This window comes from Periplaneta americana, chromosome 16 (genome assembly GCF_040183065.1).
Source record: "Periplaneta americana isolate PAMFEO1 chromosome 16, P.americana_PAMFEO1_priV1, whole genome shotgun sequence".
Lineage (NCBI taxonomy): Eukaryota > Metazoa > Arthropoda > Insecta > Blattodea > Blattidae > Periplaneta > Periplaneta americana.
The window spans coordinates 94,456,829-94,484,498 of NC_091132.1; the positions used below are offsets into that span (position 1 = coordinate 94,456,829).

The window sequence follows — 27,670 nt, forward strand, 5'->3', positions numbered from 1 at the left end:
AACTCATTCTATATTTTCTCAAACTTCTACTTCTTATGTGCATCTCCATTTCGTATGCAAGATATTTCCCTCGAGTTTTCTGGTTTTTCCACTGTGTGATGCACTTACACCGTAACAATTTTGTTGAAAATCAAGGAATCTGGAGTGTTATTAACATTCTGAAGCAATGCTGAGGTTAAGTAGCCCTATTTTATTATTACACAAGTTCAATCCACTATCAAAGGTTAGAATTTTATAGTAAATTAAGTATAGTTTTATTTATGATTGTCGCAAAGTTTCTACGCATATTTCACCTTAAGCACACATTTCCCACATCACAAAACCAATGCAACTATCGTTACATTTCGAATACAATTTATTACATTGAAATAATTATTTATACAGTTCTGAGAAATGTTCTGTTAGATATAATTCAATTTAGCATTAAACATTCCGTTCGTCCGCCGCTGTGGAGTAACGGTCAGCGCGGCTGAACGTGAAACGAGCGGACCCAAGTTCGAGTCCTTGTTGGGACAAGTTATCAGGTTGGGAATTTTCCATCAACCAATTAAAGCGGAATTGTAATATTAGTATCTATATATATTTAACCTGGTAGAGATAAGGCCGTCAGGCCTTCTCTGTCCCTTTACCAGGGGATTACAACTACAACATGAACAATAAAATCTGCAGTGCTTGAGAAAAGTGGTATAAGTCAGTTTCCACAAACATTTTTTATTAATTTATTGACAACTTACGAAACATCTGCTCGCTTGGGAAAAGGGACATAAGTATTTCTCCCATTACAATAATTCATACAGAAGAAAATCAAATCGACATAAAGCAGTGTGAAGACAGCTTTTTTTCCTTCTCCTGTAAAATTAACATTTTTGAATTGTGCCACTTTTCCCGAGCACTACAGAAATTACAATTAATATTAAATTTACAATTACAATCACAATAAAGATCAAAGTAAGAAAAGATTACCGGTACCTGATTAATGAAAAGTAGACAATTTATCATAGAAGTTAAGACAAAAGAATATTTTTTATATTTACTGAATAACAGAATGGTATAGTGATGAAATTACCGGATATAGAAATATTTTGTGATATATTAAGAAAACTACTTACAAGAAATCATGTCTGAACGAGTCTCAATTACTGACCAAGTGCCTAGTAAGTTTGCGTTTGAATTCAATTTTATTGCTGGGTAACTTTCGCCGTTGGACCTCGGACTCATTTCGCCATCATCATCATCATCATTACTTTTTTCCTTACTTCTAAACTCATAAATTAGACAATTTTCCGAATCATGGTTATAAGAATTATATAAATTCTGTTGAACCTAAAAAAAACTAAATTGTGCCTTAAGAACTAAAAAAACTTAATCGGAAAGCGACCTAATCTACGGTCTTTACCCCTTCGGCTTTTTTTTTAATAAAGTGGTTAACGGGAATTCTGTCTTTCTTGGTATACAGCGTGCCGTCCTTCAGAGGCTTCACTCTCTCAAGGGCACTGATTGGGACTACAGTGGGACCCCGATTATCCGTCACCCTATTAACCGATTGGTGGATTATTCGACAGTCTCTCTTTTTTTTTTTTTTTTTTTTTTTTTTTTTTTTTTGCTGCATAAGAATATGAAATACTGTACATTATATTAGTACGAACTTTCTCTACAAAGTGTTTTCTTGTTTCTATACAAGACGGCTTCCACAGGTGTCAAAAGAAAACGTGTTGTGCTATGAAAAAAAGTGCAAGTAATCGAGTAGTTTGGGAAAGTGAAACTGTGGTTCATCTCTTATCAGAATACGAGATTAGAATTACAATTTGCGCGATTTAATAAAAACGAAGTGTATTAAGTATGTAAATCTACAACATGAGACGTCTACTATTTCTATCTTTCCACAGCCGTCATAAGGAGTTTGCTTGGCCATTAAAAACCCGTCGTTGGAAACGAGACTTCAATAACTGGAACACTACCTAACGTGTTAAAACGAAAGACCATGGAGGAAATTACGAAATTGTATTAAGTACTTAATTTATGAAAACCTTTTATGGCACGGAGCATACGATTTTTTCGATTAACCTTCGCTCTACCCTCTTCGTTATCACGGATAATAGAGGTCTACTGTGTATGTATTTTGGAATTTTTACTGATCGCAATTATGACATGCTAGTATAAATGTATGAAGTGACTGAACTTTCTCTTGAAGTGAATGAACTGCGAAAAAGTCGCATTGTCGAAATTCGTGAAGTTTTCGGACATGTTCATGATCTTGTGTGTGCTGGTACGAGCTGTGAACTTTTCTGAGGTGTCTGTGCAGTCTGTGTTATTCTGGTACTTCTGGTACTAAACATTCAATTTTTATATTTTGTGTTTTGTTAAGCTATGCCAAAACAAGTGAAATCATATTTATTATGACAGTGGATTGGAAATGATTCCATCTTTACCACCAAGGGAAAAGTTATATTGCAAATCTAGCTTTCACTCCCTGCGAAGCAGACTTGAATAATTTAAAGGGAAAAATTGTTCCAGGATCGATGCCCGGCCCCGAAACAATTTTTCCCTTGAAATTACTCAAGTCTGCTTCACAGTGAGCTTTATCTAAAAACCAGATTTGCATTATATATACGTTACTGGAGTACGTTAACAGAAACCACAATTTCCAGTCACACAGTGTTTGTGTGCACTCGATGTGGGTTTCTGGCGTCCTGTCAGCCCACTCGAGTTATGTGGTTATAAAGAGAAAAATTGAGATGTTGTCGGGTGAAGTTCCTGGGTAGCTCAGTCTGTAGCGCGTTGGTGCGTTCAGCCAAAGATCCCGGGATCGATACCCGGGCCAGGAACAGTTTTTCCCTTGAAATTATTCAAAAGTTATATTGTTTAAACTGCACGGAAACATACATTTTAACAATCAGGCAATTTTTGCGACCCCTTTCACGGTTTTGACCAAAAAAAGTAAAAAGAAACTATTTAACCTATTCAAATAACCTACAATGGACTTCTAAGACTAAAATTCCGGTTCCTAGTAATTACCAACAGTTTCATTTCTTTTACCAACGAATTATTGCATAAAAATTTGTCATTTGTAAAATACTTATAATTGCAAGCACGTTTTCCACAGATCCTTTGTTCTTTGTAAACATCCTTAAAAAGTGTGAAAATATTTTTAATGTAACTTAATATGACTTCATCTTCAAGCAGTGACAGTGAAGAATAATTAATCCTACATAGACGGATTAGAACATTTAGACCAATAATATTGGCTATTTTAATAGCAATCAAACACTATATTAAAAAAAACAATTTAAATATTAATAATAATATTCTTTTTTTATATTATTTCGTTTAGCCTATATGACGTCATTCCATTTTCGACCAATGAAGTGTAATGAAATTTTGAATTCCAACCAATCACAGTCATATATCGCGATAATTTTTGCAGCTAGATTTAGCGCTATCAATTTATAGCGTGGTCATTCTTTTGTTTAGTCCGTATCGCCAACTGTTCCCCCGTAAATCGATGAGTATGATCCATTAAGATGCATTTATACGGTTAAACGTTTTGTTTCAGCTTTACGCAATCAAGCAATGAATGCAAGATTCATATTTAATGCCCAAGGTTGCGGGTTCGATCCCGGGCCAAGTCGATGGCATTTAAGTGTGCTTAAACGCGACAGGCTCACGTCAGTAGATTTACTGGCATGTAAAAGAAGTTCTGCGGGACAAAATTCCGGCACATCCGGAGACGATGATATAACCTCTGCAGTTGCGAGCGTCGTTAAATAAAACATAACATAACATTTCATATTTAATTTTAATTAATATAATCACGCAGTGAAGACGACGTTCAAAACGGCGCACCATGTAAACACAAAATCTTCATGCATCTTAATTGAACGTGCGTTTTAAACTTCTTTCAATATTCTTCCCAGATTGCATGCATACGCGCATGGAAAATTTGAACTGTTTAGATGCAGCTTTAGTCCCGTTACACACAACAGCGAAAATGCGTTTTTCAAGGTATGGAAAATGCTTTCCTGTAGCACGGGGTAACGGTCGAAATGAGGCAAGCTGACATTGGTCCCGCTCCCACAGATAACCTAACAATGAATTGTAGCCTATTAAATTCGTATTACGTGAATGAAATGAAACAATTAATAGAAAGTCAGATGTTAAAATTTAGCTCATATCAAACATCAGCTCATATCAAACCCAAAGTCCTTGTATAGTATTATATACAAGTTCTTTGATCAAACTGCCTTTCGTATGGCGTAATGAAATTCGTATTTTAATTATCTATACATAGATGGATTCACTGTGTAGCAATATATGTCTCGCTGTAGTCTGAATACATAAGCATTGCTACATAGCTTAGTTCTCGGTGTAGTGTGTAATGTAATGATGAAGTACCAAATAAAGTGCGAAATTCTACTTCCACATCTACATCTTCATCTTATAATTCCATGTCCATTGTAGGCTATCTGAAAAGAATTACACTCCTTCATAAATCTTTGATATCAGCGCTTTCAACAATTCTTCATTTGATTAAAGTATGTATCAAGTTACTTGTAATTATATTATAAAATGTTTAAATTAAATTATGATTTCAGCAAATAATGAAAATGTATGTCTGTTATAATAATAAGAGAAAAACGCAATACATGTAATTGACATTGTTAAACCTGTATTTCGCTTTTTGCAATTGGCATTACTGAATAACATCCAATTTCTATATTGCAGTAATCGATATTCATCTATTTCAACTTCACAATGTCTGAATATATTAAGTATTCGGTAAATGTACAAATTATTAAGATTTTGTGAGTGAATTTTAGGGATATGTTATTTACATGTTTATTTTATTCGCGAAATAGTCCTAATAAATTTCAGAACTCTCGTGATATTACTATAGATAAATAGGTCTACTCGTACATACTATAGCTCTCTTCGTAAAGTTCGGCGAAATTGTTGTTCGTGTATATTTCCCATTGGTACTGGTCCTTACTTACTTACTTACTTACTTACTTACTTACTTACTTACTTACTTACTTACTTACTGGCTTTTAAGGAACCCGGAGGTTCATTGTCGCCCTCACATAAGCCCGCCATCGGTCCCTATCCTGAGAAAAATTAATCCAGTCTCTTATCATCATATCCCACCTCCCTCAAATACTTTTTAATATTATCCTTCCATCTACGTCTCGGCCTCCCCAAAGATCTTTTTCCCTCCGGCCAACCAACTGACACTCTATATGCATTTCTGGATTCGCCCATACGTGCTATATGCCCTGCCCATCTCAAACGTCTGGATTTAATGTTCCTAATTATGTCAGGTGAAGAATACAATGCGTACAGTTCTCTGTTGTGTAACTTTCTCCATTCTTCTGTAACGTCAGCCCTCTTAGCTCCAAATATTTTCCTAAGCACCTTATTCTCAAAAACCCTTAACCTATGTTCCCCTCTCAAAGTGAGAGTCCAAGTTTCACAACCATAAAGAGCAACCGGTAATATAATTGTTTTATAAATTCTAACATTCAGATTTTTTGACAGCAGACTGGATGATAAAAGCTTCTCAACCGAATAATAACAGGCATTTCCTATATTTAATCTGTTGGTACTGGTACTACCAGACCAATTGATTGAACATAATGTATAGAGCTGTTTCCATTTATTTTGATTTTACTTCCTCCACCAAACTGCAAGAAAAGTGTCTAAATATTAAATATCGTTTTCTTTTCTTACTTTGTCAATAAACATGATGCAAAGATCGTTTAGCGACATTTTTACAACAATCAAACACAAATGTTGAATATTTTGTGTGCTTCATAGACAATGATTAATTAAGCAAGTGCTATATTAAATAATACTTAAAACTAATTTTAATATTGCAACACTATCTCTTTTATCATATTTTAAAGCAGAATTTATCAATATGGTTACCTTTCACTTGTAAAATTTGCTAGTTCTGACAAATTAGTAAAATTGTGTTATGTAACACAAATTACTAAGACTTGTCGTATACCATCCAGATTAGTAAATTGTCACTTGTCACTAATGTCGTTTATTCAATAGGCCCCATGGGAAACAATTGACAATTGATGCAAACAGTTGAATCTCAATGTTATAAGTACTTTCCACACTAGTGTTAAAAAAAATTGTACGCTACCTTATAATAATAATAATAATAATAATAATAATAATAATAATAATAATAATAATAATAATAATAATAATAATAATAATAATAATACGAGTATTCATTTCTAACATGCTTACATAGCGGTAAATGATACAGCATACATTTTTATGAATTGCATAGTCCGTGTGCATAACTTACTCTCTTGATTAAACTTTCCATTATCATGAACATGAGCGAAATCCGTCACAAGTTACAAGCACAGAGCTACTAAAACATATCTTATTTTGTAGTTAAGAACCATAAATCTATTTTTGTATCATGACAATAGCTACATTATCAAGAGTTGTTTAATGAAAGCATAAAACTGAAACAACAGTAGTTAATTTAGGTTTCATTAAAAATAATTAAATTGCCCTGTTGGGATCTGAATTGTTTACTAATATCAATTTAGCGTTTATCAATATTAAGTTGGTAATGGTCATATTTGTGACAGTAAAATATCGTGTGCTACAATGATGTACGTTTGGCACACATTTTACAGAACTCTCTAATTACATTGATTTATAAGACCAAAGCATACTTTCGCCGTGTACCCAACCGGACAAGCAACTGTGTAGGTGTGTTTGCCTTTTATTTTAGCTAGTTTCTTGGCAAATTTGTGAGTATTGCCAACTTCTGGATTTCTAAACAACCTACTTGAACCACAATGAGCCAGTCTTTGTCGTACAAACAGCAAGTTTACTCAATAATAAACCTCATTTTTTAGTCATGACCTCCTAAATATATTGCACATTCTCTTCGTTCTCTAAATATAAAACTAGTGGTTCGTACCACAGCGTACAACTGATCTTAATTTCCATTCTCACTGCATGGCAAGCCACAAACAACTATGTTAATTGCTTTAGTCCCACCATAAAAGTTTCTAGGTTATTTAGCAATTAAGTAATTTAATAGTTTAATTTTGTTGGTTTCTCTAATGAAAGTAATCTCATAATCCTTGTGAATACATTTATGGGAATGCAATATAGACAGCAATACAGACATAGTTAGCAACAACTACAGTGTACAAACATATCGTGAAAACGATGTGTAAAATTGCCAATGTACTAACTTATAGAACACTTTTAAATTTTCTGTGCACATTAACAGAATGGCAATGTTACGAGTTTTCCACATTCCAGGCCCATGTTCAGATCCTAACAAATCCAAATTTGAATATTTATGGGAAATTACGGTTTTCTATTAAGGCCCTAAGTCATGCTAAGTGAATACCACAGACGTTCCTCAATGTGTGTCTATCTACAATAGATTACGACAACATTCATTCATAGTATTCCGCCAAGGAAAGATTCTTCACTGCAAACCCAACTTTCTCCAATATTTCCTATTTTCTGCCTTTCTCTTTGTCTCCGCATATTGTCCACATAATATCTTAATGTCGTCTATCATCTGATATCTTCTTCTGCCACAAACTCTTCTCCCGTTCACCATTCTTTCCAGTGCATCTTTCAGTAGGCAGTTTCTTCTCAGCCAGTGGCCCAACCAATTCCCTTTTCTCTTCCTGATCAGTTTTAGCATTATTCTTTCTTCACCTACTCTATCCAACATAGCTTCATTTCTTATTCTGTCTGTCGACTTCACAAGGTCCATTAATCTCCATACCCACATTTCAAATGCTTCTATTAGCTTCTCTTTAATTCGTCATAATGTTCATGTTTCAGCCCCATATAATGCTATACTCCACACAGAGCACTTCCCTAGTCTCTTCCTTAGTTCTTTTCCAGAGGTCTATTAAAGGCTCCTCAGCCATTGCTATCCTAATTTTCACTTCCTGACAGCAGCTCATGTTACTGTTTATAGTATATACCAAGTATTTGAAGCTGTCCACTTGTTATACTGTCTCATTGAGAATTCACAAGTTTACCTGCTTTATTTTTCTTCCTATGACCATGGTCTTCGTCTTATTTGCATTTATCTTCATCCCATACTGCTCACAGTTGTCATTGAGCTCCAGTAGCATATCCCTTAGTATCATCTCCTCTCCAATCTTATGCATTTTATTTTTCTTCCTCCTACTATCACTCCTCCCATGTTCTGAAAACAGTTCTTTACTAAATCCTCCAACTTGATGTTGAAGAGGGTAGGTGATAAAGGGTATCCTTGTCGTATTCCTCTCCTTATTTCAGTTCCTTCTGACATTTCTTCTCCTATCCTGACTTTGACTCGTTCCATATGAAGATTACTGAACAACCTTCTCTCTTTCCATTCCACGCCAATTTTCTTTAGGATTCCCATCAATTTATTCCAATGCAGACTGTCAAAAGCCTTTTCTAACATTATACTTGCATTTACACGAAAGTTCTTTAAGAAAAGAATCAAACAAACAAAACAAACACCATCATTATCACCACGCCCACCAACATCACCAATTTTTAATTGGTTATTTTTACGACGCTTTGTCAACTGCTAGACATTTGAATATCTAGCGTCTGAATTAGACGAAGGTGATAATGTCAGCAAAATGAGTCCAGAGTTCAACGCCGAAAGTTACACACACGGAAAAAACCTCAATCAGGTCACTTGTTCAAACCAGGATTAGAACCCGGGCTCGCTCGTTTTACGTTCAGGCATGCTAACCGTTACTCCACAGTAGTGGATCTTGTCTCAACATCACGCATCTGCTCGGTTAGGGATAAGTGGCCGTGGATCACGTGCTAGGAGCCGTCTCTTCCGGTGATTTGTGTTGATGGAGAGTGTGTGGTACGCCCGCGACGCGACGCAACAATTTATTTGATAAAGTAATGCTGTGGCGTGAGAAATGATGTTATGGCAACAGCACGCGGATAAGTAAATGGCCGTGAAAGATACGTACAGTATATTTTTCATTGACGATTAGAAAAGAAACCGTTAGAGACAAAGATGGAGAACCGTTTTCCTTCGTCCACCCACTACTTTCACTCTACACCAGCGTAACATTTCACCCACTACTATAAACGAAAGAAATAGAGAACGCCGTACCGCCGCCAGTGTGGTAAACACACGGAACCGTTGATCAATGAAATATATTTTGAAAACCTGACCTAGGACCAAGGAATGTGACAGAGCGATATATCAAATTTGTCTGTGGGTAGAGTGCTCCTTTCATATCCCGCTTACAACTAAACATTACAGGAAGAGGAAGACATCTATTCCCTCCTGCTCCATTTTAGTCTCTTCAGGAAACTCTCATTAAAGCATGCAGACCACGACCACTTCCTACATCGTTAGTTCCTCTTGGTTAAGCACAATCATCCTGTCATCTTACCAAAGTTAAATTGCGTCACAAGTTGACACACATCTGATTAATAAAACAATAAGTATGATATTTAAAGGCATTAACAAGACTTTTTGAGAATTATAGTCAGTTTTAAAAACGTAATCACACTGTGAGTTATTGTGATAACTGTAGAGCCCGGATGTTAAGCAAAATGCCTTTTTTAAACTGAGTGTATGTATGAAAGACCTATTAGAGATAAACACATTTGGGGGACAATAGGCCCAATTTTTATTTTGCCTTTTTTACCTATTTTAGCTCCAGTTGTCTATTTTATGGTTAAATGCCTTGTTTTAGCTTTTTTACGTCATTATTGTACAGTTCCTATATTTTAATGCATTTAAAATAAACCGCACATAAATTATATATATTAAAAAAAACAAAAAGAATGGTTGTAAAAATTACAAATACATATTCACCTCACACAAATATTTGCTGAGAATCTTATTCTCCAGCAATACTTATGTTTCCAAGAAGTTGTAAACTTTTCTTCCCTACCGATTCCATCTTTTATGTCACTTAAAGATGTTTGAACAGTATAACCTTCAGTGCTCAGGTCACTTCGGGGTTTACCAGCGAAAGAAAGGGGATGAGGGAAGTATTAAAAGCAAGTCTCCAGGTCCCGTTACTGTTGTCGCTTGCACGCACAAGTCACACGTACCTTGAAACCTCTAATCCCCTCTCACACCCCTCTTTTTTAGACAATATACAGTCGGTTTTTTCCGATCTCTGAAAGAAAGTATGGAATAACTGAATAATACCCACGGCAGAGCAATGTCGATAGTCGACGTTACTCGCTGGCCACTAGTCACCAGGCCGTACCGAGCCGTGCCAAACAAAACACAATCGAAATGGTGGTAGTAAAATTCGCGACTATATTCTTAAATAATTCACTGCATTAGTCAAGTGCAAGACTTCTGGCTTCTGTTGCATTCAAACAATTATAAAATACGATAATTTGGTCCAGAGAGCATCCGTTTCTGATGCAAAGATAATTTGTTTGGCTTGTTTCTTAAATAAAATTACGAAATGGTGTTCCTGTGCTTAACATTTAATAAAAAAAAATATAGCAAAACTGTTTTGTCTTGAGACGTAATAGGTCACGTAATCTACTTCAATATATTTGCGCAAATATATCTTGTAGCTAACAGTGGTGCTATCTCTCAGTAATGTTCAGAACGAAGGAGGTAGAGAGAGAAAAGAAACAAATTTCACACCAAATTGGCGTACACACCAACGTCGTGTTCTTATTTGGCAAGATTGTGTATTTACTTAAATTTGATGCTAAACGTAACGACACGGTTCAAAGATACCGTGGGAATTCTCCAGTTTAGCGGAAAGTAGAGACAGAGTCCTTCTGAAATAAGTTGTTTTAAGTTTGCTCCAATCACTTCAGTAGAAGTAGAAAGGTCTTTTTCCACCATGAAAAACGTTCTCTCTGACAGGCGGCTCACTATGACTGTTGCCAACTTAAAAAAACATCTTCTTGTGACATGTAACCAAGGCAGTGAATCAGTTTCCATGAATAATAAATGCCTAATTCAATGCTTATTTTTACTATTTTAATGCTTATATGCCTGCTTATTTTAACCAAAATAAATGTCTAAACATCCGGGCTCTAGTAATTAATGAGGGACACGTATGTATGAAGGGCAATCAAATGAAAACGGATCAGGTGGCAAAAAATATAATAGAACAATCATTAGCCTACCTCAAAAGTAATCACCAAAACTGTTTGTGCATTTATCCCACTGCGAGACAAGATGATCAATCCCATTCTTGAAAAAGCTTGTGGACTGTCTACCGAATAGTTCTTTACCCAGTCACACACGTCTTCGTCCTATGCAAAACGAGGATGTTGAAGCTTTTCCCAACCAAATATCTGAATTATACTCCTCACGGAGTTGACAGTATGTGGGAGGAGATTATCATGCAGAAAGATAACGCAGTTCGAAAGCATTTCAAGGCGTTTTGACTTAATAGCGCGTCTCACTTTTTGTAAAGTTTCTTCATAACGCTGTGCATTGTTTGTGGCCCTATACTCGAGAAATTCAACGAGCAGAACAAAGAATGTCAACATGACTTTACCGGAACTTGTGTGTATTGCTTTGGACTTTTTCGGGGAGAATCCATGTGTTTCCTTTGTTGGTTCTGCCGTTTGCTCTCCGGTTCAAAATGGTGACACCACGATTCGTCCCCAGTGACAATACGGGACAGAAATGCTTACTTTTCCTAGTGGTATCGTTGCTAGTGACCCAGTAAAGCAACTATTCTGTTTGTTTGTTTGTTGTTCCCCCGTCAGTTGTTGTGGAACCCATTGTGCGCAGATTTTGCGGTAATGTAGGTGTTTCGTCGCAATGACGTGTACCGAACCGTGAATTATTCCCACGGAACGACGAAGTTCTTCCACAGTGAGCCCTCTATTTCACCGTATAAGACCATCAATCTCAGAAATAACATCACGAGGATGGCACGATGAGCCTGTCCTAGGCGAGCATCGTCTTGCAGTGGCACGCGTCCCTCTCGGAATCTCTTGTGTCATTCCAGTACAAACGAACATGACATGCTGTGTTCGCCATAAACAGCAGACATATGATGATAGATTTCTCGTCCTCCTACTCCTTCAGCAGTAAAAAAACACACTGTACTTCGCTGTTCTTCTTTACATGCCTCCATTAGTGTTGTTGGAAGAACACACGTATCTCTAACCTCACTTCCAGCACAATAAACCAACGACTAGTGTGTAAACAGAGGTTGTAACTGTGCTTTCACGATTTGCCACTAGATGTCAGCTCAGCAATCAAATTCCAGTGGTACCAACTTGCCCACCGTGAGTTACACACATGGTGACCCGTTTTCATTTGACTGCCCCTCATATTTTATTTTCCGTTAAGGGAAATTGGGAATTATTTATGTGAATATATGCCCTATAATGGCGGTCGGATAAATCAGTCGCTAGAACAACTGGCTACGGACTGTAAATTCCCAGGTTAAATCTTGTGCGGTAGCGGAATTTTTTTTCGTTTCCATAACTTGAAGAATGGCCTCGAGGTACACTTACTTTCAAATTGAGTACCGCGTTTTTTTCTGGTGTAAAAGGCGGTCGGAGCGTGGTGCCGATCACACCACCTCATTCTAGTACCAAGATTATGAAAGTATGAAGCTGTATCGTCATGTGCTCCCAAGAGCTTTACTGGCGTGTAAAGAGGATATATTTAGGGTGAACCGTAAGTAATTAATTGTGGTGGGTGATTCCCTGAGTAAAAGTAACAAAAAAGTCAAATACCATTTTTCTAAATTTTGAATAGTTTTTGAGAAACAAGTTAATTTGAAAATACATTAATTACGACATCTTGCAACGCTGCGCGCTGCAAGCAGCTGGGAGTACACATTCAGTTGTTTTGGGCTGAACAACTCTTGCACCTGGCTTGTTGGAGGACATTGCTATTGAAGTTCATTATTTTTTAACTCGTAAGGAAAAATACAGACGATATACCATTTAATTTTTGTGTTTCAGCTGTGTTAGAGAACGGAGAATGAACAAAGCTCATTTCACGTTATACAAAATTTTAGAAAGTTTAAAATAAACTCTAAAACCTAAACTTAATTAAATGTTCAGAGAACAGAGAAAATAGGCTAAGACACACTTATTTCAATCTAAAGTGACAAGATTAAGAAATATTTCTATACTTCCATTTTAATCGAATATTCTAGAGATTATGTATACCTATTTCACGTTATAAAAACAAAATTTTAAAACATTTAAAACTCTAAAGGAAGGAGATAAAAATATGCTTATTTTGTATTAAAGTATATAAAGTATAGTTTAGCTATTATGTGAGCAAATGTTATGAAACAAAAGTAGTAAGTTCATACTTATACAAATGGAATAATTGTATCATATTATAAATGAGTTTCATATGCTACTTTTTTATACGATGCATTATAAAACATTATTAATACAGAAATAACATCAGATTTGTAATGATGTATAGCTTAATACCATGTTCTACGAAGAAAGAGCTTGCTATGACAAATTTGATATATTAAATATTATAGCACTGGCTATCCTCTGATGAGGTTCTGGCTTGTATGTAGCCTATATCCATTATCAGGCAGTACATTTCACTTGACGATGTGTGTCAAAGGAAGAACAACTGTTTTTATGCATCTGAAGTTTGACTAGTGTAAAATGTATCTAGTCGGCGATGTTAGCAATGGAAGGGGAAAGGAACTGGCCACCCTACCCCATTATCTCCTGGGCTAGCTGCCTAACAAGTGGTGGCTTCTTGGTATCACTTGTGAGTTAAGACCTGTCTTCGGACAGTTAACTAAACAACAACGTAGCACTGGCATATCGTTTCATAAAGTTAACTTTATGATACAAGTTATGCCTTCTTAATAGAAATCCTGACGCTTTGGTTGTCTTGGTAATATTTTTAAGGCACTAGTACGATAATGTGGCATATTATGCACGATTTTCACTGACATTAAAGACTGTTTAGAAGGCTGATGTGCAACACATTTTATTTTTAACTCTTCGATTTCATTTTAATTTAATATTCATTGAACATAGCAAAAGAAAGCTTATTTCACATTATATAAATGTTATTAATGATTTGAAAACTCTCATTTTGTTGTACTACGATCATTTCTTTCAGCCAGTTAGGAATAGTTCCCTCCCACTTTAAGTTAAAGTAGTAATCGGTAAACAATAAATCAAGTTTCCCGAGCCATATTTAAAAGCAATTTTGCATTACGTTTCCATTTCTCGTTGCCTCACCCATCCATTTCTTGCATTCGCGAGCTGCATCTTTTCAAACAGCTTTAAAGTGTTGTCACACCGCACCAGGTTTTAACATAAAGGTATAATATAAATTTTTTTTGGACTGAGTAGTCCATAAAAATGGGAGACATTGAAGAGGAGAAGAGGAGACTTTGAGAGATTTTGTGAAGCAAATACGAATAAATAGGTCCTTTATTTGTTTGTTGCTTAATATTGACGGTTTCGCCGTAATTTCAATGAAGATCAGTAACAAAGTTTACGACAGTAAGACGTAGCAACCGTGCATTCAGTTACGATAGAAGCAGGTCGGAAACAAGATTAGAGAGGTGGAAATGCACAGCCACCAATGCCTCTCTGTGACGAGTTAGGTTATTGGCATCTAGTGGCAAATCGCGAAAGCACAGTTACAACCTTTGTTTACAAACTAGTAGCTCGTTTATTGTGCTGGAAGTGAGGTTAGAGATACGTGTGGTCGTCCAACATCACTAATGGAGGCATGTAAAGAAGAACAGCGAGGTACAGTGTGTTTTTTTACTGCTGAAGGAGTAGGAGGACAAGAAATCTATCGTCACATGTCTGCTGTTTAAGGCGAACACAGCATGTCATGTTCGCGTGTACTGGTATGACACAAGAGATTCCGAGAGGGACGCGTGTCACTGCAAGACGATGCTAGCCTAGGACAGGCTCATCGTGCCACCACTCCTGCTGTTATTTCTGAGGTTGATGGTCTTATACGGTGAAATAGACGGCTCACTGTGGAAGAACTTCGTCGTTCCGTGGGAATAATTCACGGTTTGGTACATGTCATTGCGACAAAACACCTACATTACCGAAAAATCTTATGTAGTTCCTTACATAATTTCGAGATGATAGCGCTACTATTTCTTAAACACGTGTTGCAATCTTTTCTATTTGCCTTTTTGTATAAATATCTCACAACTCTTCACAAACGACCGAAATGATATTACACTTCCATATTTAACTCCCCTCCGTGACTCATCTCTCAAAAGGCCTCTGTTTAGTCGCATTTATATTGGAAGCTAAGAACTTTTTCTTCTCGGATTAAAATGAAATAGAATAAAAAGATGAAATTATAAAATATTGTAGAACTTGAAAGCACCATTTTCATTGATGTAACCTTACAGCAAACGTTATGACAATAACTAGTTTTGAGTCAGAAGGAATAATCTCTGTTCTGCTTAATATTTACATTCCTGCCTGGAGCTTGTTCGTCGTTCTTTGTAAAAATTTAATTACATTCGTTTTTGATGAAATATGAACATGAAGTAACCTCATGTATGATATATTTGTCAATATTAAAAATTGCACAGCACTTTCATCATTGCGCCCAGGCATAGGCTGTTGATATTCATGCATTGGAAAGTTACGCAAAGGAGTACAAAAACCAATACATTAGCTGGTTACCTTTGAAGTAATGTTTGTTCTGTTAGGAGCGTGCATATCTTTTTTTTTTTCGATATGTAGGGCCTACAAGTTTTTATTCATTGAACAATAACTTACAGAAATTTAGGTTGTTGTTGTTGTTGTTTTTAGTCAACTGTCCAAAGTGATACCAATATGGCACCACTTATGTGGCAACTAGGCCGGGAGATAAAGGGATGGGTAGTCAGTTTCTTTCACCCTCCATTGCATACATCGCCGATTAGCTACATATTATACTAATCAATCTTCAGATGTATACAAAAATTGTTCTTCCTCCGACACATATCGTCAAGTGAGATATACTTCCTGATAATAGATGTAGTAGGTCAGTGATGTCAACGAGAGCGCAAACGTGCTCACAGCCCATATGCTCTGATCAGAGCACGTAAGGCACGCAGGTACAAGTCACTGGTGAACATAAGGGTTGTACATTACACATTGACGAAGAAGTCGTTCACTAAGTTTCAGGCTGACTAGACTCTTGTAATTATATTCTGTATTCTGTGTATTTAAATTTAACTAATAATAATAATAATAATAATAATAAATTAATAAACTAACCATTATTTCAGCTTAGCATTTTTGCACAAATGCATTAACTTCTTGCAACATTATTTGAGTACTAGTCGCAAAATGTGACAAATTCGACTGCAGCTTAAATCAGTGATGTGCGTCTACCGTAGACACGTACACAATGCGCTGTAGAATGTGTAATCTATGTAGATAAATGTAATCTATTTTAGACCTGCGTAATGCAAAGAAAAACTAAACTACACATGAAAATGTTTATTGGAAGAAATAAGAAAATAAAACCAGTTGTCAAAACAATATAATTGCAGCTGCAGCACATTCAAATTACTGTTAAACATAAAAATTTCCAGCAGTTTGAGAAGTTGGAAAATAATGTTGAATCTAGAAAAGAAATGGTTATTAACCCTCCTGCTACTTAGAGGGGTAATACGATAACCCCACTGACAATATTTCAATATTATTTTCATTTTTCTCCATATTTCTTTTTGAAATTCCATATATTTGTCCGTTATATATCTACTAACAATTTTAATTAAGAATAATATAAATAGTTAATCTATTTTAAGATTTAATTCACATTATTCATGTGGGGTGATTTTAGTCACCCACTTGGTAGTATGTGTTATGAAAATTTCAAGATATGAAATTCAATCTGTAGGCTAGCTTAATTTTCTTCATTTCTGAGTTTGTCTGCTTATAAATTATTTTATTTTTTGTTCTTTATAATATGTGTATATTGTTATTTATATTATCATGACCCATTGTTCAAAATATTTATTTTTTTATTTTTCTGTGTTATGGTTTTTATAAAGGTGATTTTGTTAGAAGTAATTATTATTAGAACCTTTTTTCGAGATGCTCATTGTAGTAAGGTGGTGTTCGAATATTTGAATTTCAAGAATTAACTGAAATGATTTCCAATTGATGTTATATTACAGTGACTCTCATTGCTTTTAAATGTGTTTTCCACCATGTCAAAACCACATAACGTTGAGGAATTTGTTTTGTCATGGAAGGGACGCAAATTTAAATTTACTTCATATGTTACCTCATAGTGTCACCAGTAACATATCTAAAATTCATTAAATTTGGTCTACCTACGTTTACAACAAAATGGAACAAGTCTTTTGAATCCTGAATTTAAAAAAAAAATAGGATGATCATTGTTTATTTTACACTTTTTATAAGTATGTCGTCAATAATAGGCCCTACATAAATTGTTTATATTCCAAATGTTTAACAAAGATCGGTGTATGATTTAGATGGGGGTAAGTAGTAAGTTGTGAAAATCCTCGGTAGCAGGAGGGTTAATATTTACACTCTAATTGCTTTTTGTCTTCATCCCAAGTATTGTAGTGATGCCCAACCTTTTTTTTGTCTGTCAAGTAAAAATTTGCAATATATATATATATATATATATATATATATATATATATATATATATACAAGAATCCCTATTGGTTAAGTTCAACCAAGAAGAAATGAGCAGTCTGCATGTGTTTCAACAAAGAACTGGGATATTTCAAAAGTGATTAAAAAAATGTCACTGACTGTAGTTTCTTGGAGCATGAATTTATCTAATTTAGCTTTGGAACTTTCTGCTTTTTTGCACAAGTGTAACGTGTACGTGTATTTTCTAATTGGTGATACATTCATTCACCTGCCATAAATTGTCTATATTTTGATAAATCATCAGAACTACTGCGCATTTATTATAGTCTACTCACACAATGGATGCAGTGATTATTGACAATCATTTAATACTAACGCTTTAGGTATTTGGTATGCAGTTATTTTTTAATATATATGTATGAAGTTGTCATGTATAGAGAATAATTACCTGTAATATAAATGATTCTGTTCGTATTTCATGTAATCATGTTCAAGAATTTTTTTGTGAAAATAAATTTGGAAAAGAATAGCTCAATTTTTCATGAAAATTATTCACTTGGTTTCTTACAAAGCAATAAACTACTTATATCTATTCGTTGATAGATTACATAGCATACATGAAAAAAAGCCATGTAGGCTACAAGTAGGATTACATTTAGAAAACAGGCGTAGAAATACAATTATAATCTACGGCACGTCACTGACTTAAGCCCTGTAACAGAGTCAGTAGCTCTAAGTTCAGAAATGTATTGATAATGTTTTTCTTTTTTATTTTAAGGCGACAAACTTCGTAAGAGAGCAGAGCTGAGATATCTGCTGTGCGGCGCAAGAAACTCACATGGTGGGGCACTGCACAGTGTTCGAGTGGCCCAAATCGGTGGGCTGGCATCTGGCCGGCACATTCGATCGTCCTTGCCGCGCGCCTCTTGTCAGAGTCGCTCGGCCTGTTGCCGAAGACGCGCTCTCTCGCGGACTACCTGACAGCTCAGTTTCCCCCTGGACTCTGCTCTGAGCGGGTGTCCGATAGGCAGACAGCCCGGAGCTTCGCGGAAGTCCTTGACAGAGTGAATGTTCCGGTGACTCCAAGTTAAATGACCACAAAATCAAAACATCCTTGAAGCAGTGAATCGTGGTGTTGTGAATCACTTAACATGTGATAAGTTCAGGTTACTAGTTCAAGTGCTTCAGCCATGGGTCATGTGTGTTTTGAAAAACGAAGTAAAATAAGAATGCGATGATGGATGTGTTTAACATTGATTTTGAACAAAATGTGACTTCAGACCCCCTTTTTGACGATTATTTTGGGTTCAATGACACATTTCAAACCCTTGAACCAACTAGTGATGACCTAGAAAGTAGTAACATAACAGACTACGATGTCATATCTAAAAGAGATCCTCTTTATATTTTGATACCGATCACGGTGATATACGCGGTGATTCTACTAACTGGTTTAGTGGGGAATGTGAGCACGTGTATGGTGATCGCTCGTAACAAACACATGCACACTGCCACAAACTACTACCTGTTTAGCCTCGCCGTGTCGGATCTTCTGCTGTTGGTGTCGGGGTTACCTCAAGAAATGTACTACATTTGGTGGCGAGGGTATCCTGATGTGCTTGGAGAGACAGTCTGCATACTTCAGGGATTCGCAGCCGAAACGTCGGCGAATGCTACGGTGTTGACCATCACAGCTTTCACAGTGGAAAGATATGTAGCCATCTGTCATCCCTTCCAGTCGCACACGTTCTCCAAGGTAAGTAACAAACAGTCTTTGTACACATTTCAATAAGTCTCCTCGAGCCCAAGGGCGCAAGATTATTATGAAATCTTAAAATTACTGCAGTCACCTAGCGGGTACCTGATATGCTGTATAAAGTAGTTTAGTTGTAAGGTCCTAATAGAATAGTTGTATGAACATTATTCAGTCATATTGCAAGAAAATATTGGGTTCATTCAAAATTAAGTAAACTTCATCAAAGCGGTAGATAATAATTGAGGGGTTTGCCGGAAGAAAGGCGGATAGACCTCTACCTTCTTCTTCGGGAAAACGGTTTAAAATGTAGTGAATAATTCGCTAATTATAGTAGCGAAATTTTGTTTTTATTGTATTGTACATACCTGCAGGACAGGGCTGCGTGCGCGATTTAGTCAGTCAGTGTACAAGTAGAGCTATACCTGGTAAGGTTTATCTTGTCTCAGTAGCAATAAAACCAAGTCCCTTCAAATGAGGGTGGAGATTATAGGAGGGGTGTAAATTTTCAGGATTCCTTTCAAAACCTTGTCATTGTACAGGCTACCGGAACTCAATTTCTTGAAAAACAAGCTCAGTGACGGAACTACACAGTACGAAGAGAGATATTTTGTAATTTTATTTTGCGCTACAGAATGTATCAATTGGTCCCTTCCGCCACTAGATGGATGGACGGCACCGCTGCACTCCTCCATTGCCATAACAATACAGACGAAGTAAGACATATCTCCTTTCTCTCTCTTTTCACAGTGAGACAAGATACATCACACAGACTCTAGTGCTGCGCGTTACCGCATACTGTACTGTGTGTGTTTTCTCTTGGTAGAGACTAAGCAAATATATATAGTTCAATTTAGTCAGTCCAGTTGTTTCCTTTGACTGCTTTTTATATTCATTATTGTCCTTGCTTTAAGAGTAAACAAACTTATGAAACTCATAGATTCAGACGGAAATATTTTATGTTCTATAAAGAGATTTGTTACAATATTCAGATTTTTGGGCTTATTGTTATCAGGATTATACAAAGAATGAATTGTATTTATTTATGTTCACACAAAATGGAGATTTTATTTTTCTGTTATATTCAGAGATTTTGCTTTGCGTACTTAATGTCTACTCAGTATATCTGAAATGATGTAAATTACTTTAGAAGTAGATAATAAATGTCATAAAATGTATCTTTGTTTCAATTCCGTGTGAAATTTAAATCTGACATCTACATTAAATCCCCTAAGAAAATCATTATATGGATAAAGGGAGTATAGACCGAAGTTTTATGTGGTACAAATATAAGGAAATTTAATAATATAAATTGCCTAAATGCTACAAAACATTTATACTCGCTGAGATTTTTAATTTAATGTATAATTTTGTTCACTATCTGTATAACATTTTATTGAGGTGCGTTTTAAAATCTTAGATTGCCTGTATCTCAATTCACCATATTGACGTATACGCCCTTTTTCCGGCAAACCCCACAATTATCATGACCGCTGCGAGTATTTTCGTAGAAGACGAGCTATTTTCTCTGAACTATAATACAACGTCAAATGGCCATTCATTTTTTCTTTTCTTTTTACTTTAACGTCATCTACTGTGGTCAGATGTGAGGACACAGTAGCGACATAATACGTGACTAGCAATTATCATAGTCCTCGGTTTCCTGTCACTTAGCTATGCCCATATAACCCAATCTAATATTTGTCACATTATCTGCTTTATATCCTTAACCTATTCCAACCTTATCACATTCCTCGGTCTCCGTCACTTATACCTGATTCACACGGGGAGAGTTTACAGGAGTCAAGGCCTTCAAGCCTTTAAACTTGACACCATATTTCTGATCACATGGAGACACTAAATTTCAAATCATGTTCTACAAGTAAAGAACGCGCGCTGAATGATGTATACTTGGAAGTACACTGTTTTAAGTTTTTTTTTTAACCTTTCTGCGAACCACTTGTACATTAATGTTATGGACATCTTGTTCTTTAAGAGTCGTAACAAGTTTCTGAAATAATTCCCTCTTGTTTAATTTTAATTTGTATTATTATTGAAGTATTTCTCGTGCTGTATATATTCCACGGAAGTTCGTACATCTCATGAAATTCTAAAAATGTTACAATAAGATATATATATATATATATATTGGTTTTATTTATTTATTATGACTTATGGAAAAGTACACAGGCTAGATCCCCATCAAAACACTTTCTTCACATAAATGTACATGGACAGTTTAGCTTATAATTTATTATTGATAATGATTCACATGAGCAGGAGTTTTAAGATAGGTATATGCAACTCATTAGCAATAGAAATAAAATAAATGAAATCATGAAAGAGATGTAGCTTATAATTTTATTATTCAGTATTGACAAAAAAATAAGAAATTTTATAAATTAATAATAAATTGTAGGGCCAAAACAAGGGAAAAGTTGTGATAGTTTTTTCGATCTAGAGATATTAAATATCAAATTTATTCTATATATATTTGGAAGGATATAAACTGGAATTAGTTTGAGTATTTCAGCGGAATTCGTTTACTTTTGTTCATAATTTTCCGAGAAATATCGGGTAAGTCAATCTTCTGCCATTGAACGTACGGAAACCAAAAATTCATCTCAATAATCTAAGTAGTTGGGATCTGGAATGGACAAGGTATTTTGAATATCTTATAATATAGGAATCAAAGGAAGCTATTCTGTATCAACTCGATAGAATTAACGCTGTTTTTGCAACGAGGATTACAAATTATTGTAGCACATTTCACTTGCGTCTAATCAGGTGTAGGCCTAACCTAAAAACAGGTGGTTGCTTGAATAATTTAAAATTACAAATCCAAGTGTTTTGTAAGCAGAATTAGTAATTGTTAAAATGTGGGGTTTGAAAGTTAAATTAATCTCAAATTTGATGCCTAAATTAATTAGCTATTAATATTAGCTATTAATTTAAACAATCACACACTATCCACAATATCTGCTTGCAAGTTGCTACTTTCTACACACGAGGAAAGTGGTGAAATCAAGTTGATCACGGGATGGGAAAATGGACACAAAAGTTGACGAGTCGTCAACTCAAATCCTGCTTGACCGCCAAGCTACAACTTGACTGTCTCGACCATATCACACGGGGAAAGTCGAAGGAAAGTCAACTTGCTTCAAGCAATTGACTCCTGTAAACTATCCCCGTGTGAATTGGCCTTTAGCTAGGTCAGCTGAGGGGATATTTGAATGACGTGAGGCCTAAGAAAGCTTTGGTTGATTCAAGTGCGTTTCCTCTCCCATGTGGGGTGTTCATACAAAATGTGTAGTTGTTGTTTAGTCAACTGTCCGAAGACAGTTTTGAACTTCATAAGTGACACCAATAAGGCATCACTCATGAGGCAACTAAGCCAGGAGACTACGGAATAGAGTGGCCAGTTCCCTTCCTTCTCCATTGCATACAATCGCTGACTAATAACATATTACGCTAATCATACTTCAATGTACACCAAAATTGTTCTTCCTCCGACACATAGGCTTATATCAAGTGAGATCTTCTGCCTTACAATAGATATACTTATCAGCCAGAATCTCAATCAGAGGCATATGTGTAGTATAGATGTATTATTATACTTTATTGAAATTTATGAATTTACTTAACGATACCGCGATCATTATATTTCCTTTGAATGTCCCCACCCAAAAAATCCCTGTTTTCAACGCGGGTTCCCTAGTGTCTTTTGTTGGTGATATCGTCATCGTTTCATGTCAGCGTCATGTGACGTCATAATGTCTGTGTAAGGAGCAGGCAGCGCATTTTTGTTCCCAAACGTACAGCTGATCGAGTATTTCTTCTGGTACACCTATTACGTCACGTGGATGCATAAGCAAGGTAGAATAATTTCAAGCAAGTACGAATAGACTATGAATCATAGTGCAGTACAGGCGCTCTATCGTCAATGTTGTACATGTAGAACACCAAGTTACGACTACATTGTGATCTGATTCTAATAAGTACTGAGTAATTTGCATTTTCGTTCGGACTTTTGTGTTAATATTATTTTAATTTTTCAATCTATGTTATGTTGTATTTCATTTCGATCTGTATTTTGTATATTGTGTAAAATGTGAATATTGATAATTTGTTTTTTGAGGTTTGTTATTCTAATTGTGTCACTAACGTCTTGTGACATGGGAAGAACATTTTCTTAGCTCGAACAAATTTTTGCTGACAGTTATGGTAAAAGATATGAATTTCATAATCTCAGAGTATATATTTTTGTTTACCGTAACGGAGCTGATTTTGTTAAATGAATTAATTGTATATATAGTATTTATAGAGTATATAGTCACTGTGTATCATACTATTATGTTCTATAATATATATTATATATATATTAATTCAGTATTATCATCGATCTAATTATATTTCCTGTCATATGTAGCACTAATATTTTGTAGAGCGCTAGTTTCGCAATGTTAGTGCGTTTATGTGGTTAAAAAGTAGCTGGACAGACCATTTCAATTTAGTAGCAATCCCACTTACAGATGTCATGGTCAATTTATTATTATTATTATTATTATTATTATTATTATTATTATTATTATTATTATTATTATATACCGGACTAGATTTCACCTTTTGTAGCGTCCAAATGTAAGCATTTAAGATTAGAGTATAAATCCTGAAACTCCAGGATATACTAACCGATAACTTTCCTAACTTGATTGGGAACGAAAATGCGCTACCTGGTAATGAGGTTTCGTACGCCGGTATCATAATGTATATTATTCCCCCTAACCTGACTTTTAGCTTGTAATATTTACGGAAATACACGCCGGCAGAGGGTAAAACACAGTGAAACACGATTCCCATGATCAGGTACTACCACTAAAGTAATACAGATCGTTCATTTTACGAGGAATGCTGAGCCTAGCGCAGCGCGGCGTACGTACATTCTATGCGTGGACAATAGCGTGACTGGCCGCGTGCTGTGTTCCGTTGCTGTCGATAGATTTCAAATACGAAATACTGCGTACTTAGCAATTAAGGCTGATTCACAATAAACCGGGAACGGAAACGAGAACGAGAACGCAAATAATGTTAAAATAAATGTAGACCTATTTAAATGTAAGCATTCACAATAGTTAGTTGTGGATGCTCACATTTAAATACATTTATTTAAATAATCTTTCCGTTCTCGTTTTCGTTGTCGTTTCCGTTCCCGGTTTATTGTGAACCAGCCTTTATTTCAGATACTGCTGAAAATGACCTCCTGCAGTGAGACACGCCCTATACCTCTTAAACAAATTATATGACATCCTACAGTTCAGCTTGAGTATTTTTTGTCACTTCCTGTCGTATTGCGTCTTTAGTGATTCTAAAGTCTGAGGATTGTTTTTATACACTTTATGCCTTAAGTTTCCCCAAAGATAAAAATCACAGTAACTGAAATCATAACCTCTGCTTATTGTCTCATCTTCGAAAACATCCATCATGATGTCCATTGAACGTTCAGAAGTACAATATATGGGGGTAGTATTGTCCTGTTGAAAATAACCGTATTGTATTTCTTCGTATGTAAGCTGGCTGAAAAATGGAGGCGGTATTGTATTCACATACACGTCTGTATTTATAGTTGTGTTATAAAATATCGGCCCGATTATTCGTCTCGCACTATGCGTACACCAAACCCATACTTCATCACTGTGCAAAGGGACCAGCTGTACAATATGCGGATTTTCATCACTCCAATGCCGCACACATCGAGAACTGACATGACCATTGAGATAAAACCATGTCTCATCATCATCAGTCATAAACATTAGCTGTGGATCCAGGTGTCCATTCTAAACGTTTTCAAGAAACCAATTGCAGAACCGCATTTTAGGGCAAAATCTGTTTGATTTCTTGCACAAAACTTATTTTATATGATCGGAACTTAATTAGCCTGGTTGCTTTGTGAACTGATCCGCAGAATATGTTTGTTTTTTGAGCTAGGAGACGAAGAGATTTCTTTGGACTTAATTCTAATCGCACTTTAATATCTTCAAGTATTTCTGCAGTTAACACATGTCGTTTACGCTTCCTAGGCTTGTCACAAACTAATTCTGTTGTACGCCACTTTTTCATTAACTTCGAAATAGAAGATTGTGTAGGAATTGTTGAACTCTGATATTAAGGCACAAACTACGAATGCATTTGCTGTAATGTTTTTTCTTTACGTAACACTCCACTAGATAAACTCGTTCTTCAACAGTATACGTCATCTTCTCACAAAATACATGTACTACACCACAGCGAACTTCAAACTCAACTGAATCATGATAAGTTGTAACTTACACACCTGTGGAGTGGCGGTTAGCACGTCTGGCTGCGAAACCATATGGCCCGGGTTCGATTCCCGGTCGGAGCAAGTTACTTGTTTGAGGTTTTTTCCGGGGTTTTCCCTCATCCCAATATGAGCAAATGCTGCGTAACTTTCGGTGTTGGACCCCGGACTCATTTCACCGGCATTATCATCTTCATCTCATTCAGACGCTAAATAACCTAAGATGTTGATAAAGCGTCATAAAATGACCCACTAAAAAAATAAGTTGGAACCCAGGACATTGTACAGGACACGTCAAGGATAAGGTCACTTGCGCAACACTCATTTTTTTCCGCAGCTTGGCTCTTAATGCAAGCATTTCTCGTAAAATGAACTAGGCCCTATCTGTATTTTCCAAGTGCGGTAAATCCATTGTGCCGTTAATTACGATTTAAGATTCTCTATGAATTAAATAGTAGGACAATCATTCCAAGACGGAGCTGTATAACATATCAATGAATGTAATTCAGCCAACGGTCTGAATAACCATCTTTGCGAGAAAGTATTGGGTTGATTCCTAATTACACATGGAAACGCTAGAAAATTGCTTTTGGGTTCTTTTACAGTTCGAGACCCATCCACTATAATACTTCACGCCACGCGTTGTTACAAAATGAAACATAGACCATATTACGACTTTCGTCTGTCATTTACGTAAGTTTGTTGTCGCTTGGACTGGTGCAGTTAACATTATTCTTAATATAATTTCCTGTGTTAGAAGTTTAGTTTAGACTTAACTTACTTTTAGTGTTAGATTTTTTTCATTGTACTTCACACATTTTGTATGAAGGAGAAAATTCTCATACTTAAATTATCAGCGTTCCCTGTTATTTATTTTCTGCAGTATATTATGAGTGAATGGTTACGTAAAACTCTGAGACTGGAACTGATGTAATATGTTCCCAAAATTATTGGTAGAGAACAAGGTTGCTTCAGACACAATAGAAAGCACCATAATCTCCAACTGGTTCCCATAGTTAACGGGACAATATGTGTAGTTTTGAAGCTTTGTCTCCTGTTTACTTGTTTTAATGTCCGATTTGGTGAAGAAAAGTTAATAAAAGTGCAGTATTTCGAACTAGTAGAAACTACACAGCTAAAATATCGCAAACATTTCCGTGGACTTAAATAATAAATAAATTAATTATTTATAACAGCTATCACATTTTCAGTACTTAAGAATAAGAAGTATAATATCACGAACTTCCTATGAAAAAAATACATGAAGCATTCATTGCAGCAAATATTCCTCTCAGGAAATTGTAGAACGACAGATTTCGTGACATCCTACAGAAATACCACAGAAATACCATACATTATCAATTTCAGATGAATCAAGTAACAAAAATTTTATCTTGGTTGTTATTTGATAGAACAATTACAAAATTACGATGAATCTTAAAAATAGAGAACTGCGGTTTTCAGTGGATGAGCCACCTGATTCTGTAGAATATAATGAAACTAAGATGGTCGTAGTCCACACCTGTGGAGTAACGGTTAGCGCGTCTGGCCGCGAAACCAGGTGGCCCGGGTTCGATTCCCGGTCGGGGCAAATTACTCGGTTGAGGTTTTTCCGGAGTTTTCCCTCAACCCTATATGAGCAAATGCTGGGTAACTTTCGGTGCTGGACTCCGGACTCATTTTACTGGCATTATCACCTTCATCTCATTCAGACGCTAAATAACCTGAGCTGTTGATAAAGCGTCGTACAATAACCTACTAAAAAAAATGGTTGTAGGTACTATGGATGATGAGTAACTTTGTGACTCACTTTATGTATGATAGTGAGATTCGAAATGAAATGGTCGGAACAAAGAGCCATTGAACAGTACAAACATTTTACATAGGCTGGTTTTTCACACTCTTCTCGAACACTTTTTCCAACATGCAACATTGTTGGAAGATTCTTTCTCATATGTTCCTCGGTCACATATTCACACCTGTGCCACGCGTATTTTAGCATGTATTTGAGGACA

At 35.8% G+C, this 27,670-nt stretch overlaps 1 protein-coding gene across 1 annotated transcript in view; it reads left to right on the forward strand.

The window, feature by feature from the left end:
• Positions 1-27,670, forward strand: part of LOC138690952 (neuropeptides capa receptor-like) — an 889,384-nt gene that overhangs the window by 400,050 nt on the left and 461,664 nt on the right. Inside the window, exon 2 of the mRNA XM_069812542.1 lies at positions 18,365-19,342. Within this exon, the coding sequence (XP_069668643.1) occupies positions 18,821-19,342 (522 nt within the window). The 5' untranslated portion in view covers positions 18,365-18,820. The remainder of the gene's footprint in view (positions 1-18,364; positions 19,343-27,670) is intronic.